Source organism: Scyliorhinus torazame, chromosome 14 (genome assembly GCF_047496885.1).
Source record: "Scyliorhinus torazame isolate Kashiwa2021f chromosome 14, sScyTor2.1, whole genome shotgun sequence".
NCBI lineage: Eukaryota > Metazoa > Chordata > Chondrichthyes > Carcharhiniformes > Scyliorhinidae > Scyliorhinus > Scyliorhinus torazame.
The window spans coordinates 80777250-80794217 of record NC_092720.1 but is presented as its reverse complement, the minus strand read 5'-3'; the positions used below and the strand labels follow the sequence as shown (position 1 = coordinate 80794217).

The window sequence follows — 16968 nt, the reverse complement described above, 5'->3', positions numbered from 1 at the left end:
TGACTAGCCTTCACATAAGTGTTACACTATTTACTCATAGGGTTACTTACCAGTCACATGTTGAATCAAGTGACCAGGATTCACATTGCTGCCATTACCCTCTTCAAGAACAAATCTTCAGTGAGCTTTGCTCTTAATTGTACAACAAATCAACCTTTCTATTAGGAAGTACAATGGTTCACCTGAAGATTTTTTTTGCATCAATACTGCACCTGGTATTTGAAAGGTCTCCAGGAGATAGTCTCCCACCAGGATCCAGTCAGAAAACTGATCGGACTCTCGACTTGCACTTTGTTTTTGGTTGATATATAGGTATAATGTCCAATAACTGACCTGGATGACACATTGTCACTGTTTCCTTACTTTGACTACCTTACACTGAATTAAGACATGGACATGAGAAGATAGTCAAGAAATAAGTTAGCTAATTTTATTTTGATGTTGTATCGTTTTAGGAGTCAGTACGTACAGCTGAGCATCATCAATTGGTATACAAAAGGTAGAGTTCTCAGGAGAGATTTTAACTCAATCAAAATCCATTTACTTGCAGAGTTAATGTCCAGCCCCTTCCCTCTGGAAGGGCCACAAAATGCATGGTGTGTGTGATGCTTAGTTTAATAAATAAATCAAGAAAACATTTTTTTTGTTGCAGCTGTTCAGGCTTCTTAGAAACAGGAAGGAAAATATGAGAATATATTTAAGACAGATGCTTAGTTGATATCCTTTTCGATAAACATGTCTAATAATGGAGCTGAAATCACACTGTAAAGTGATAGCAGATAAGAAACGCTCTCATGAGTCTGTGCATTGGTTTGTGGCAAACGTGATCAAGAGTAAAAGCTATGGGCCTGTTTCTGTACAAATTGATTTTTTTTTTTTTTTTTTTTTTAAACACTAGGCTGTAGGATTTAAAGGCAAAGATGATTAAAAAGTGGTGGTTAATACACTATAAAATGCCTGTAAAATCATAGGATTAATACACCAAAGTAATGGCCAATTGTTCTAGTTTCACACAAATCTATGGGAGAAATTCCTATCATTATGTGTATGCTTAGCAGGCTTGTATCAAATTCTTCTCTCTGCTGTTTTAACAGTGGTTGCAATAAAAGAGTTTATGAACACATAGGGTTCGGAACAGGTCTTCCTGCTAACTGAGTTTCAAATCAGTGTCAATTCAGATTGAAATGGTGTTTAAGAATAAAATATGCACAAATCTACCTGCACTTTTACATCAGTCTCAATTTCAGACTTGGTGCACTGACAATAAATACATTGTCAACCTAACCAAGTACAAGATGTGGAGTTATCCTTCTGCCTAATTGGATGACATGTAAATTGGGAAAATTCATGAAAACCAAAAACACAATTTTACATTTGATCTTATTTATGCACTTCTGTAACTATCCATTCTTTCACACAATGTACTATTTTTCAATCCAGTTATAATCTTTATATTATCCCTGATCCTTCTGTTATTTCATTAACCCTGGCTTTTTGATCCTATAGGATGTCAACTAGAATTGCAACATGCCCGAAGTGAGGGAAAAATCAGTACTTTCCAGAAGGTGTATTTTCTACTTGCATACAAGGCTGTTCTTTTGCCTGTGCTTGACTTGATTTTAAGCCTATAGAATGATTTATTACAGAATTCTGGAACTCATAATTAGAAATCAGCTGGTTTGTTAAAATCTTTAACTCCTGCATTAGTCACTGCTGTTCTCCCTATGGACAGTGCCCAGAAGGAGCTTTTCACAACACTTCCCTCTTGTTCTATTGTCTGTGGCCCTAGGATTATAAAGAACACTGGCCTGCCTACCCAGGTCACCATTTAAATTTTTTTTTTTTTTTTTTTAAAGCAGCTGCTGCTCAATAGCTCCATGACTTCCAATAGTCAGAACGTACTTTGAAGTGAAATAATTAATGTGAGACAATTAAATTAGAAACAGGCAGATGGCTATCAAGACTCACTTCAACTCTTGATAGCTTAGCTTAGCATTTTTTTTTTAAGTGGACATAATATCCAGATGTTGAGTGGGCTAACTAAAATGGTGGTCACTGGCTTCTGTACATACAGTTGCTTCCATAATGCAACATAATTACATTTCAAGGTTAACTGACCCCTCTTTTAAAAAAGAAACTGGAGCAAACTTTTTCTTGCATCTGGTCAACAAAACAGTGCATGGAGGTTACTGTGAAGGACAGGCCAAATTATTCTGAAGCCCCAATAGTTTTTCCAAGGATTATTTACCTTCAGATTCACACTACAAACCTGATACCCCACATGACCCCCCATATTATCTCTGCAGGATAACACTGGTTTGAAGGATGGTGCTATCTTATCATTATAATTCCTCCATGATTTTAGAGGCTGGGAATATAAAATTATATTTGGTCCTCACTAATGGGATGTGTCTGGTTTTAACTACTTTATGTTTATTTTCCCTTGCTTTACAAATAACACATTTGATAATAGATCTGTACAGTTCTCTTTCTTCGTCTCAGTAATGGTCCCACTCTGCCAGATGTTGGTCTCAAATTTACTGGTGGAGAATGAAAGTGGACCAAAAAAACGATCAAAGTCAATTGAGAAGTGAAGAATGTGACAGTGAGATCAAGAGCGCAGTCACCACAATTTACAGCTCTTGAGAAATGCCCAGTTGGTTCTTTCTCACGGTAAGGACTTCCTTTCTTGTGGCGAATGACATGACTGCTGTGGCAGATTTCATCTACTGCAAGGTAAGCACGGTGCACTTTTCCCCCTGTATCAATGGCAGTTGCTTCACCTCACAGATCACGAGCAATGTCTCAATATAAAACTTTGGTTTTTAAAAAAGTGCTCAACATTTAATTTCCACAACTTCAGCTTCTGATAATTCAAAAATAAAACTACTGTACTCAGGTTGTGTATACAACTTTCTCAAATACTTCAGAATTAAAAATGGGCAACATTTTTTCTAATATAAATACACACTCATTCACAAAGAGGCACATAAACATATGAACATTGTTCAAGGCAATGTATTTCACTATTTACACTTGTCAAGCTGGCCATTTACACAAGTCATTTAGTTTCTGTAAATTCTAAGTCTATAGTGTGTAGACAAGTTCATTGTAGCATCTCCAGTCTTTGTTTATAATTGTTCATCAAACAGTGACTGTGTTTCCAACTTCCTCATACTGAATAATGAAGTAAGGGAAGCTCTGATCATCATTAAAGATGACAAAAATCTGAGGTTCTAGCAGGTTATCCACACATGAATCATATAAATCACTGGAAGGATCAGCGGGAGATTGTGGTGGTGGTCTCCGCATTGAAGGCTTGCCCATTGTGTACTTCCCTATAAGGACTTTTGCTAAGAACATGTAATGAACACCTTCTTGTGACTTCTTTGAAAAGTTGTGGGAATAGCTTGCCTTTCTGGCAAAATAGCTGCCTTGTCCAAACATGGTGGCATGTTTTCCACACACCCTGGGGTCAAAATTATGTTTACAGATGGCATCAACTACATCCTGGGTGGTCCCGTGAAATAGATGTCTTTCATTAAGGATCTTGTCCATTTCGGTCATCCTTCGTGACATGTACTCCTTTTTCCTAAAGCCAAAAACAAAATTCTAAATTCAGAAATAAGCTTTGCATGTCATCCAGCAAAATACCTTCTAAGAAAGAAAAAGCATAGGATAAATAAAAAGTTGAGTCCACATTCCATAGCTAAAACAGATCATTGGACAAAGCCCATGGTACATATTCCACGATGTAAAGCACTTTTCAACAGGAAAAAGTGAAATGGAAAATGGGTAGAGTTGTTCAAAATTACAATGCACCATTGACCATAACATAAGCTTTGTTTCCCATAGTGTATTTTAGCAGCTGTTTCTCTTGAAAATACAGAATTAGCCCTGTAACTGTTAAATGTATGCAATAGGAACCAACCTTGTACCACCATTTAAGGCTAATCCATGACTAACCAAACTTCCCAGTTACCTTTGCCCATATTGCTTAATACCCAAGGGGTTTGTGTGCCCCCCCCACCCCGCAGCGTGTTTTGTGGAGACGGTCCGCCATTGGCCGGGTCTTCCGGTCCTGCTGCTGTCGACGGGTTTTCCTGTTCTTCGCACCTTCTACCACCAGGATACACAAGGCTGGGGATCACCTTAGGTGAATCCAAAAGTTCCTGACGGCGGGAATGGCCAGATAATTTTGGCCAATGTTGCGTCCAAATTGACTGATCTTCAGATGGGAGTTCCAAGGAGTCAAATTGGACTCAACAGTAACTCTGTTCCTCTCACCACAGATGCTGCCAGAACGGCTGAGCTTTCCAGCACTTTCTGCTTTTATACCAGTCAGGACTCAAAGAACAAGAACAAAGAAATGTACAGCACAGGAACAGGCCCTTCGGCCCTCCAAGCCCGTGCCGACCATGCTGCCCGACTAAACTACAATCTTCTACACTTCCTGGGTCCGTATCCCTCTATTCCCATCCTATTCATGTATTTGTCAAGATGCCCCTTAAATGTCACTATCGTCCCTGCTTCCACCACCTCCTCCGGTAGCGAGTTCCAGGCACCCACTACCCTCTGCGTAAAAAACTTGCCTCGTACATCTACTCTAAACCTTGCCCCTCTCACCTTAAACCTATGCCCCCTAGTAATTGACCCCTCTACCCTGGGGAAAAGCCTCTGACTATCCAGAACTCATCGGTATGAATATGGCATTACAGATCATCCACCAGTTTTCATTTTCATTGATTTTAATGGTTGAATGTTTGGGCCTTTTTACAATAAGTGACCAATTTGCAATGGCAGTTTTACACCTAGGCAGTGAGCAGAAAATGTAACCGATGTACGGCACCACACCTATTTTTCTCTATAATGATCAGAGACCTTTATTACCTTGGTTAAAATGTTCTGCTCTACTCTACTATGCTTTCTTCTGGCTCTCACATACAGCGCTAACTTTCCAATAAGTCACAAGTTGATAGGAGCCTCACAGGCTGGGATCATTTATGGAAAGTGTGGCTTCACGCAACCCATGATCCTCTGACCATTTTAATTAATGGTTGGCAAATTATGACGAGCTTGCTTCAGAATTTCAGATATGAGCCCTCAGCCGGCAAGTATGCCTGCCAGGAGTGCAAAGTCAAAAAATTATCTATTACAAGCCATCTGCAAGCAGTGCAATCGAACAGACTAATTCAGAGCAAAGGAACTCTAAAGCAAACCTCAATTAACACTGCAGGGTAAAACAGCCACCTAACTGCAAAGTCACTCATACATTTAGAAAAAATACAATTTTCTAACAAGATTTTGCAACCTAAAGATACAGTTTACTTTTTCATATATCTGTGTCACAATCTCAATGTAAGAATGGACCAATGACGAAATAAGCCAGGCATTGCACACCATAACCAATGTTGAGTCATAGTCTTTACACACTAACACAAATGACTAGTATTCATAATTCTGATGCAAATTCAGGTAGCAGTATATAAAATATATGATTCTAAAATTTTAATAATACAATCCAACCTCTTACCTTTTATACTTTTCCCAAAGATATGGGTTTTGTACTCTTAGTATATTTAAAATCCTAAATTTGGTTTCTGGTATTGTTTTGTGGAAAAGATTATACACAGTTCTATAGCTTTTGTCTTCCGTGGAAACAGGCACTTGAATGAAATCTTCTGATAGTTCCATTGAAATCCATGTTTCAGGATAGAGCTTTGAGTGTGAAGAGACAGCAGGGAAGATCACTTGTCGAGAAAGTGATCCATCTGGTAACTTTGCAGGACTGCCTGACATACCAGCTAAAGTCCTAATAAGAAAAAAGTGAAAACTGTAAATCTGATACAATTCGAGTGGTAGTATAACATATCAACATATGAAGACAGATTTTAGTTGTTTTTCAGCAGCTACATGGAGAATAAAATCCTTGTTCTCTACCCAAACATTTACCTTGTGTCTAGCTTCAGAAAAAGTTTCATCTGAATTTTTCAATCTCCCACATCAGCCACCCTTATGGCCTCTTAGGTTCTCACAAAATTGGGAGTTTTCATTCTAACAGTCAGTTTGGGATTTCAATTCACACTCTTAAGCTGACACTCCAGAGTGCTGCATAGTTGTAGAGAAATTAAAGTGAAGCCCGTTCTGACAGTTTTGATGAACATGAAGACCTCCTGATAGTCCCCGAAGACTCTGGACATTTTCTCACATTAAACATTTCTTCCTCAATGAAACCATGCCTATTCAGCTGATGCAAATGGTCCACTGTTGACGCAGAATGGTCCTCTGATCTGCATACGTAATAACAATCACTGCTCTTCAAAAAAAGTGGCTTATGCATGAAGCACTGAGACATTTTAACATGATGTGTTTAATAAGAATGGAATTGAGACTATCCAAGGACTTCTCTGTAAAGTGACAGGGAAAGGAGTCTTTGATTCCAGTAGCCTGGGCTGCATCACACAAGGGCTCAAGTGGAAGGGCAATGATCTAATCCACATACTAATCAATCTCAAATTTCCAAAAATTACAAGTCATCTATATAGTGCACAGGGAAGTGCCACAATCGTAAATGAAAATTGTATCACTGGAACCATTCAGTATGAGGTAAGCTTCATTATCACGGTGTAATATTAAATACATGGTGAATTTTTTTTTTCTATCCAATATTGAAACTGTCCCTCTGCATTCTGAACACTGTCTCTATGGGCAAGGAACATGAAAAGGACAGATTTCTCCACAGAATCATCAACCCAACTTCATGGATTATCCTGTTGAAGGTGGGCCCATAAAAGACAGCATCAGTGAGCCGAACAAAGTCTTGCCTGGTCACGATGTGTGCAAGAACAGGCTGTGCTGAATATTTGGTTGGATAAACACAATTCTTGCGATCCAGGATAAAAGAAGAAAATAAAGAACTGGCATTTCGATGACACCTTTCACTACCTCAAGACATTCCAAACTGCTTTACAGCTAATCAAGTACTTTGTGGAGTGTAGTCACTGTTGTAATGCAAGAAATTCAGCAGTCAATTTGGGCACAGAAATTCCCACAACAGTAATCTGATAGTGACCAAATAATAGTGACCAAATAATCTGTTTTTTTAATGAGGTTCGTTAATGAAGAGATAATAATCCCCCCCCCCCCCCTCATGATCTGGAGTGTCAGCCACATCCTCTCCTCCCCCTCTCCCATGGACTGGAGTCAAGTGTCAGCCTAGATTGCATGTAGTGCTCAAATATCTAGAGTGGGGCTCCAGAACCTTCTGACTCAGCAGTAGGAATGCTGGTTACCCTTGACCTATGGCTGGCCCTTCAGGGGGAAGCATACCATAATTGTAGTTGGAAATTATGCCATTTCTTCTCTACCAATGTACACATATACCTAAAACAGTGAGTCATTAAGGCTGACACAGGAAATTCAAATCCCAGCTTGGCTTTGGCAGATCAGAGTATTAGAACTTGCATTGCTTACATCTTTGCCTCCCAATGAGAGGCCAGAGGTTTTCGCAATGCCCAAACTTTTAAAGAGCAGGCAGGAGTCACAGCATCATGACTAGAGGGCTTTCAGCCCATCAGGTCCATGCCAGAGCTCTGATGAGCAATCTAGTCACTCCTATTTCCTCGCTCCATACCTGTAATCTGCCATTTATTATTTCCTTCAAACACCATGTCTGCTTGGAGACATAGACTTCTCACATTGGTGCCTCTTTTTTGCTTGAAAGGTAGACATGACGGAACAAAGATAGAATTGGACCAGGTAAAAAGCTGTATGAGGTCTGCAGATTGTTGTTGTAACCATGCCAATAAGGACGTCTGAAAGCTATTCACAATGAATTAACAAAAATTGTTATGTATGTAAGCCATTAGGGATCCAGGAAACATTGTTTTAGGATGCAGTACAGTGAGGAGAGAAGAGATGGGGAACAACATCATCTAATGTTGTTCATGAGGCAGGAGGCATGTTAATGCAGAAAATAAACATTGCTTCAGCTAAGGTTTCAAGGCACTGTTCAGGATAATCGTTTTATTCTGAACTCTCTACAGATACAAAGATATAACTGGGCAGATATTACATAGTTACAGATGGAGATATATATTACACATTAGATAACTGAAAAACTATCTTCCATAATGGCATACCATATATCTTCTCCAAACAAAAGGGATTTCAGAATGGAAATGTTAAAACTCTCAATTATACCCTGCAATATATTTTGTGAGAAAGAGGGCATTTGGTGATACATGTATCCAAAGAAAAACCAAGTGGGGTCAAATATTAATTGCACAAAGTGATATAAAATAACCACAATTCACGACTGCTTAATAAAACGTCGGCCCCTTTTTTCACGTAAAAACCATCATTCATGTTGTTATCTATATGACCTTGCCAAATGTTTTGGAAATTTCAAGATTATGGAATATGAATGATAAATATAAAAGTACAAGCGACAGCTTTACTTCTGTGGAAATATTGTCAAATAGCTTTAACATTTGGTAATATACTTAGAATATGGTAAACTGATTTACACATCCGTAGTCAAGGGGTGTTGATGGTATATTGAAATCAGCAGTTTCATGGTAATTGGAATCTTGTTGATTCATTATGATTCATAGCAACGTCAGTGTGGCTCTAAATGGATTAATTTAGGCAGACTGAAAGCTTCCCAGACAACATTTTTAACTCAATGTTGTGCAAACCAAGGAAAATTTAATTCCAAATATATTTTTACAAAATATTTCCACTGGCATTTGTAATGGTATGCCACTGATTAACCTAGTGAGAAGCAAGCAGCTAATTTGTTTTGTCAAGTAAACTCTACTCAACTTACTGTAAACAGGGTAACAGCAGCACAGAAGAGCGAAATAAGGGTCGTCGGGTGATTCGACGTCGAGTGCCAAAAACAGCATTTTGCTGAAAGCCCTCCATTAAATTCAGGATATACCTATTTTGCTGCATTACAAAGCAGATCTCACTCATACCACGGGATGAGGCTTCCTCAATGCATCGAACAACTGCCTAGAAATAACAAATTAATACATTTATAATGATAAGAAAAAACAATGTTGCTAACATTGAGATATGAGCCATCTTCTTTCTACATGTGACACAGTAGTTCCTTGTTAACACCATGCCGAGATTTTAATGTCATAATTGTGTACCGAGTGTATGGTGTTTTGTTTGATGTGCACCTACCTTTGTTGACTACTTTTTATATTGCAATGTAAACTGCTTAAGCAAGGCTTGTGCCCTCACCTACTTTGTCAAGTTCTTGGAAATAATTGTTTTGTAATGTAATTAATTAATAAAAGAATGTCATAATTTACATTTTCTGTTGAAACAGTTCTTGAATATTTGAATTGGCAAAAGTTGCTTACCATGCTCTTCCAAAAACAATAATAAACATAAAATAAAAAAGCTCTTTGACCTATCAATTGCCCTTTTGGTACAAATTAGTTTCATACATCGGAACAGAACGTGAAGTAGAATTTGCTACAATCTAAACATTTGTGTTATTTAAATTATGTAACACTTACAATTTTCAGGAATTTGATCACTTGACAAAAATCTACATTTCAGCTATTGGCTAACATGACAGCATTCTATATTACCTCAGAATATTCCCTCCAGCCAAAGTGTTCCCTGCAGTAGTACTTCCAAACTGTGTGGAATTGTGAACCGGAACTTGCCAAGGAGACGGTGGACAATCTCCTCACTTGGTTGAATTCTACATCATAAACCGTCATCAAGTTAAAATCCAGTGAGAAACCACGACCCCTGAGAAAACAAAATAGGAGTTACCACCCTTGTAAATTTCACCTTTTATCCTACATTGAGTAGGGTTTCCAAGGTTCGGCACAACATCGTGGGCCGAAGGGCCTGTTCTGTGCTGTATTTTCTATGTTCTAATTAACAAAAAGATTAAATCAGAAATATTTGTAACACAGAATTTTTCTCATGACAGTGGTCTGAGTGAAACATTCAAGATATTGCAATTAGGTGTGATTATTAGAATTCATTGGAAAAAACCTAGCCTACAAAATGCACATTTTATTTCCTAAGTTACAATAGGATTCTATTAATAAGTTAAAAAAGCAGGACTGATTTATGATGATGTATTGGGTTAAATTAAATAATCCCACAAATAGAATCTTAATACAATCTGCAAAATTGAGTTGCATTATGCCATGGACATATAGGCACTAGCAATCAGGTTCTTCGACAACTGTACATACATACTTGTACAGTTAAGTCATACCTTTGACGTCCTGAATGCAATTATAAATAGTTGTGCAAGAAAGATGAAAAGATGGTAGTTGTTCTCACAAGGAAGCCATTATTTCTTTTCAATATTGATAAGCTGCAACGTGCAAAACCCACAACCACCTGCAATGCAAGTGTCCAACAGATGATAAAATCTGCCGGTAGCAATAACTTGAGACACTGTACGAGCTACAAAGTATTAACCTCTCATATTATAAATTTGCTCATCATTTCTACCTACGTTTACCTTGATTTTTAAAAGTTGCAGCTGTAAAAATTCAAGAAAGAAAAAAAAAAATCAGATTAAGATCACGGTAATACTCTATTATGTGGTATTTCATTGATTGCGAGGTGTAGACATTAGCTACATGTGCTACATTTTCACTATTGGTGCTATCAAGGAAGCATCTGGCGAGGATGACGGGGTGAAATTTGTCTCGTGAGGTAGCACAAAACAGATGGTAGTGAATCTTGAATCCATTCAGAGATAAACATGAATGAGCCAATCCTATCCTCCCCCAACTGGTTTTCATATGGCTCGGTGTACTTCTACTGCTGATACATTTTCTAATTTGTTACTTTCTGCTACTAATAGGGGCATCAGGATGGCAGTGGTCAGCACTGCTGCCTCAGTGCCAGGAACCCAGGTTCAATGACCTTGAGCGACTGTCTGTGTGGAGTTTGCATGTTCTCCCAGTGTCTGCGTGGGTTTCCTCCAGGTGCTGAGGTTTCCTCCCACAGTCCAAAGATGTGCAGGTGAGGTGGATTGGCCACGCTAAACTACCCCTTAGTGTCCAACGGTTCAGTGGGGTTATGGGGATAAGATGTTCTTTCGGAGGGTCAGTGTGCTGAATGGTCTCCTTCTGAAGTGGGGATGTTATGAATTTAATAGGTTACTAATTTTAGTACACTCATTCTATTGCATACAAGATAGAGTGATTCCTTTAGTGATTCCTTTAGTGGAATCTGACCAACTAGCTGAGTCAGCAAGTTGGATGTTGCCTTTTGAAAAAGTCAGAACAGAACCACAGTTGTCTGAAAGAAGCCATTGATACCACACCAGTACTTTGTGAATATCAACCATTCTCGTTCATAAAAACAGGAGGATGTCTGAAGTTCATCCTAGCCCAGGACAGCATGCCAAGAAAACTGCTTTTCATTGAAAGAACTAAGATTATTAACGAGTGTTCCTGTTCCCTTGAGCACTGACTGTTGTTAAAAGTTGAACTGCATTTGCATGTAATGGAACAGCTATATGCATAATAGTACATGAAGTCAAAGAAAATTTAAGAGGCAGAGGTAATCCATAAAGCATGGCCATCAAACCTAGATGATTGCAGTGCTTGCATCCATGTCTGCACAAGCAGTGAATTGGTTCTGCGATGATTACCAATTGAGATTTTTTTTTTTTTTTTTTTAATTTTTAAGGGGCATTTTAGAATGGCCAATCTAACTACTCTGCACATCTTTGGGTTGTGGGGGTGAGACCACGCAGACAGGGGGAGAATGTGCAAATGACCCGGGACAGTAGTGCTAACCACTGCGCCGTGCTGCCCTCCCAATGAAGATATTATCTGACCATTAGGCAAGATCCAGATACTGAACAAAGTAGGCACAATTCTGACTTTAAAGCAAATATGAGCTAACTTTAGAGAACCATTTCAGAAAGACATATGTCAATACAATTGGACAATTAGTGTTAACAAGAGGGGTCAAGCTGGGTAGTTGTAGCTAATCATGAGGTAGAGTCAAGGTAGGAGAGCAAAATAGTATAATGGGAAATGAGGGTCACAGGCAGGAAGGGACAGAGAAAAGAAATCCAAGAATACATCAACAAGTCAAAACTGATGTTACAAAGATAACAAAAAGACAAAACGAAAGGCTCTGTATCGGAGTGCAGGCAGCATTCATAACAAATTAAATTAATTGATAGCACACATTGAAGTAAATAAATATGGTCTGGTCGCCATGATGAAGACATGATTGCAGGATGACAAAGATTGGATCCTGAATGAGGAGTATCTGACATTCAAGAAGAATGGGAAGCTAGGTAAAGGCGGAGGGTAGCACTGGCATTGGCGCCATCTGTGGTGATATGCATCACTGTAAATACACAAGGGGTTAATGTAAATACACTACAACTATGTAAACACTAGAGGGAGCACCAGAGACGTCATGACATGCAGACATACAGCTAATGAATACATAGGATAGGACACGACCAATGGGCAGTCAAGACACAAGAGGTGACACTACCACAAGGGGGCATTACACAGCCCATATACAAGGACGGGGCACACATGCTCTGTCTCTTTCCACAGGCGACACTTAAGAGAGTAGGACAGGGGCAGATCAGAAGCATCACACCCACCACATAGCTAAGAGCAGACTGGTTAGTTAGACTGAGTTACTATAGCAAGATAAGCAGGAGAGTCGAACTCAGAACTGTGCTAATGGTTCAATAAATCCCATTGAACTTACTTCAAAGTCTGGAGTATCTTTTGGTCAAAGCTGCATTTGGCAGCACGATAGCATCCAGGGTCCTAGGTTCGATTCCCGGCTTGGGTCACTGTCTGTGCAGAGTCTGCATGTTCTCCCCATGTGTGCGCGGGTTTCCTCCGGGTGCTCCGGTTTCCTCCCACAGTCCAAAGATGTGCAGGTTAGGTGGATTGACCATGCTAAATTGCCCTTAGTATCCAAAATTGCCCTTCGTGTTGGGTGGAGTTACTGAGTTATGGGGATAGGGTGGAGGTGTGGTCTTGGGTAGGGTGCTCTTTCCAAGAGCCGGTGCAGACTCGATGGGCCGAATGGCCTCCTTCTGCACTGTAAATTCTATGAAACTATGAGTTGCAGCCTGTGTTATCCCAGAGTACATAACACAACATGGTGCCAGTAGTGCCTGTTAAATCTATATAGTTCAACTCAGCAAGATCCGTGACTACCAGCAACAGCACCCAGGCAAGATGATTGAGATTCTTGTTCCTCAGCAGTTCAGGTACCACGGCAATCTCAGTGCCAACTGGCATGCATTAAAGCAGAGATTTACATGGTAGCATCTGACCTACATGGCATGGCCAATGCCGAGAAGATAGATCTTCTACTCACCGCTGTGGGTGAAACTGCAACAGAAATCTTCAACTCCTTAAAGTACTCCAAAGGGCAGGACAAGAGAGACTTCCAGACAGTCCTGGACAAGTTTGAAAACTATTGCGAGGTGAACAGAAATCGGTAAAACTGGCGCCTATACTCAACCACGAGACAAAGGTAGGCTTGAAACAGAAGCAAACTGCACTTTTGATTGGCAGCCATCTTGCGCAAGGAGCCGCACATGTGCAGTTCCCGAGAAGACGCGAACCGGCGAAAGTGTTTTGCGCATGTGCAAGAAGCCGCGCATGCGCAGTTGTGAAAAGAGCGCACAGTGAAGGAACAGCGATCTGCGCATGCGCAATCCATTCCTATGCTCTACGTCACAAGCGTCATGACGTCAGAGACCCTGGACCAGGCCCACTTAAAGGGGAAATGTCCAAAAATAGTGGAAAAAAAAATTTGCCCCTCAAAACACAATTCTTTCACCACGAAAGACAGCATAATGCCTCAACTTCAGCCAGTAGATGAAAATAACCTCCGCAGAACCCTGCAACAAGCAGTTAGCACCGCCCGAAGAGATGATTTGGTCCTTGAAGACTACTACTCGGGTGATGATTTCTTCCTTGGACACAGATAGCATAATGACAATACCGAAACAAAGGAAGGTAATTGGTTTATCGAAGAATACTACTCAGTCATGGCCAAGTTATTTGGATATGCTGATCACAGCATCAGCAACACGGTTGCAAAGCTCAACACAACTCTGCTCATGGTAGATGAATCCAATACCATGATGCCATGGCAGATCGTCGATACAGTGGATGACAACAACCTGTCAAATACCCACGAAGAAGACGAAGCCCACAGAGAGCGGCCTGATGCCACACAGAGGGTGGTCCACGCACCACGAAGAGTCCCCGACTCCACACAGAAAGCGATGAAAGACTCCACAGCGAGACCACTGCACGACTCCACACAGGGAATGATGCCAGACTCCACAGAGAGCGATGCAAGCCCCCACAGCGAGCTTGGTGACAGATTCCACGATGGAAGCAACGCAAGACTTCAGAGCGCAGTCCTTGCATGAACAAGACCATTAAGGTCTAGCAACCTTATCTGAGCAACCAGCAGCAGACGATGCAAGTCTACCACGCTCGAGTGCACAGCAAGACGACTATGACAGTCTACCACGCTCACGTGAACAACACAAAGACTATGACAGTCTACCCAGATTACTTGAGCCACCAGAAGAAGACTCTGACAGTCTACCCAGCTCATCTAACCGACAAGAAGACACTGAAGGTCTACCCACTGTATGTGTGACAAGTGACAAAGGCTTCAAGATTCCCATACAAGATGTGCGACATCTCAGCGAGACTAACAGATCTCAGCTAGTATGTACAGAGGCATTCGACAATCAAAGTGAGGCTAATAGTGACTCCAGTGACACGTTAATTCAAACCTCATCTACTCGAGCCTCTCTACAAGAACCTGAAATGAGTCCAGACGGGGAGCATCGACAAGCCAAAGATGATTCCAGTGAACCGGACATGACTCCAGACGGGGACCGCCGAGGAATCAGAGACGGCACGCTCAATGAAACAGCAGATGCCACAAAGGACACTGACAAGTAACTTTGTGAAGGACTCAAATTCTCCACTCAGTGTGGTCATTGAGCGCAACAAACACAATCACGTCAATAACAACAACAATAGAACAACTGGTACGACATGGTACAACTCTGCCCATGAAGGACAATGTTACTGCTCAGCTCAGAACAATGGCGAGAGTGCAAACATACCATGGCATGTCAACGCATCTTACCAATTCACGTTTGCTACACTTGGACAAGCAAACCAGCTTTCAGGAAAGATGTCATCAAGAATTGCTACCACAAGCATAAAAAGAGTCCACCTCAGACAACAAAGTGATTTAACCATTTGAACACCTCCTGATGACTTCTTGGTTCCTTAAGCACAGGGACACTGATGGTGTTCACAAGGGAATGACAACATCAACATTTCAAAATCAAAACAAGAAAGCCACTCGACCATATGCTTTCATGAACTTTGGACTCAAATATTATTTGGTATTGTATAATCATCACTGTCATCATGACTTGTACATGTCATCATTTATCTACCCATTCTGTTCAATTTTTTTTTTTTTTTTAAAACACTGTACAGAAAATATGTAACTCGAAAAAAGGGGGGGGAATGTGGTGATATGCACTGTAAATACACAAAGGGTTAATGTAAATACACTACAACTAAGTAAACACTAGAGGGAGCACCAGAGACAGACATACAGCTAATGAACACATAGAATAGGACACGACCAATGGACAGTCAAGACACCCAGAGGTGACACTACCACAAGGGGGCATTACACAACCCATATACAAGGACAGGGCACACATGCTCCGTCTCTTTCCACAGGCGACACTTAGAGAGTAGGACAGGGGCAGATCAGAAGCATCACACCCACCACGTGGCTAAGAGCAGACTGGTTAGTTAGACCGAGTTACTATAGCAAGATTAGCAGGAGAATCGAACTCAGAGAACTGTGCTAATGGTTCAATAAATCACAGTCTGGAGTATCTTTTGGTCAAAGCTGCATCGAGTTGCAGCCTGTGTTATCCCAGAGTACATAACACAACACCATCGTTAGAGATGATCTTGGTTCAGGAGGTCATGACATAGAATCGGTTTGGGTGGAGATGAGGAATACTAAGAGATATACTTTGGGTAGCACAGTGGCTTCACAGCTCCTTGGTCCCATGTTTGATTTCCGGCTTGGGTCACTGTCTGTGCGGAGTCTCTCCCAGTGTCTGCGTGGGTTTCCTCCGGTTTCCTCCCACAATCCAAAGATGTGCAGGTTAGGTGGATTGGCCTAAATAAATTGCCCTCAAGTGTCCAAAAAGGTTAAGTGGGGGTTACTGGGTTAGAAGGATAGGATGAAGGCGTGGGCTTAAGTAAGGTGCTCTTTCCAAGGGCTGGTGCAGTCTCGATGGGCCGAATGGCCTCCTTATGCACTGTAAATTCTATGATTCAAATAAATAAATCACTAGTGGGAGGGTTCGAAAGGTCCACTAACTAACCACAAATGTAGGAAAAAATATACAAGAAGAAATATTGGGTGCTTGTGATAAAGTGACAGCAATAATCATGGGTGATTTTAATCTGCACATAAATTAGAAAAATCAGTTTGACTGTCATAGCCTGGATGAAGAGTTCATAGAATGCTTTTGAGATAATTCCTCAGGCTGCATTTTAGAACCAACCAGAGAGCAGGCTGTATTAGACTTAGTATTGCGCAATGTGACCAGATTCATTAATGAACTCAAAGTAAAGGCAACCCTAGGTAACAGCGACCACTATATGATTGAATTTTAATCCCATTTCAAAAGGGAGAGCAGTGGGTCTTAATCATAAATCAGGGCAACTGTGGGGGATACTAGCCTAGAGGATCGATCAATAGAGAAGCAGTGGCAGACATTTAAGGGGATATGTCACACAAAAAATCAGAGGTATATGTTTACTACGAAGAAAAATTCTAAGGGGAGGACCAACAATCCATAGTTAACTAAAGAAGTTAAAGAAAGCATCAAACTTAAAG

General features: G+C 40.5%; 1 protein-coding gene across 1 annotated transcript in view; it reads right to left on the bottom strand.

The window, feature by feature from the left end:
- Window positions 1-408: 408 nt before the first annotated feature.
- The window catches only part of tiparp (TCDD-inducible poly(ADP-ribose) polymerase), a 28216-nt gene continuing 11656 nt past the window's right edge, over window positions 409-16968 (bottom strand). Inside the window, exons 3-6 of the mRNA XM_072474412.1 lie at window positions 9612-9777; window positions 8831-9018; window positions 5534-5812; window positions 409-3592 (exon numbers count right to left, since the gene is read on the bottom strand). Coding sequence (XP_072330513.1) covers window positions 3145-3592; window positions 5534-5812; window positions 8831-9018; window positions 9612-9777 — 1081 coding nt within the window. The 3' untranslated portion in view covers window positions 409-3144. The remainder of the gene's footprint in view (window positions 3593-5533; window positions 5813-8830; window positions 9019-9611; window positions 9778-16968) is intronic.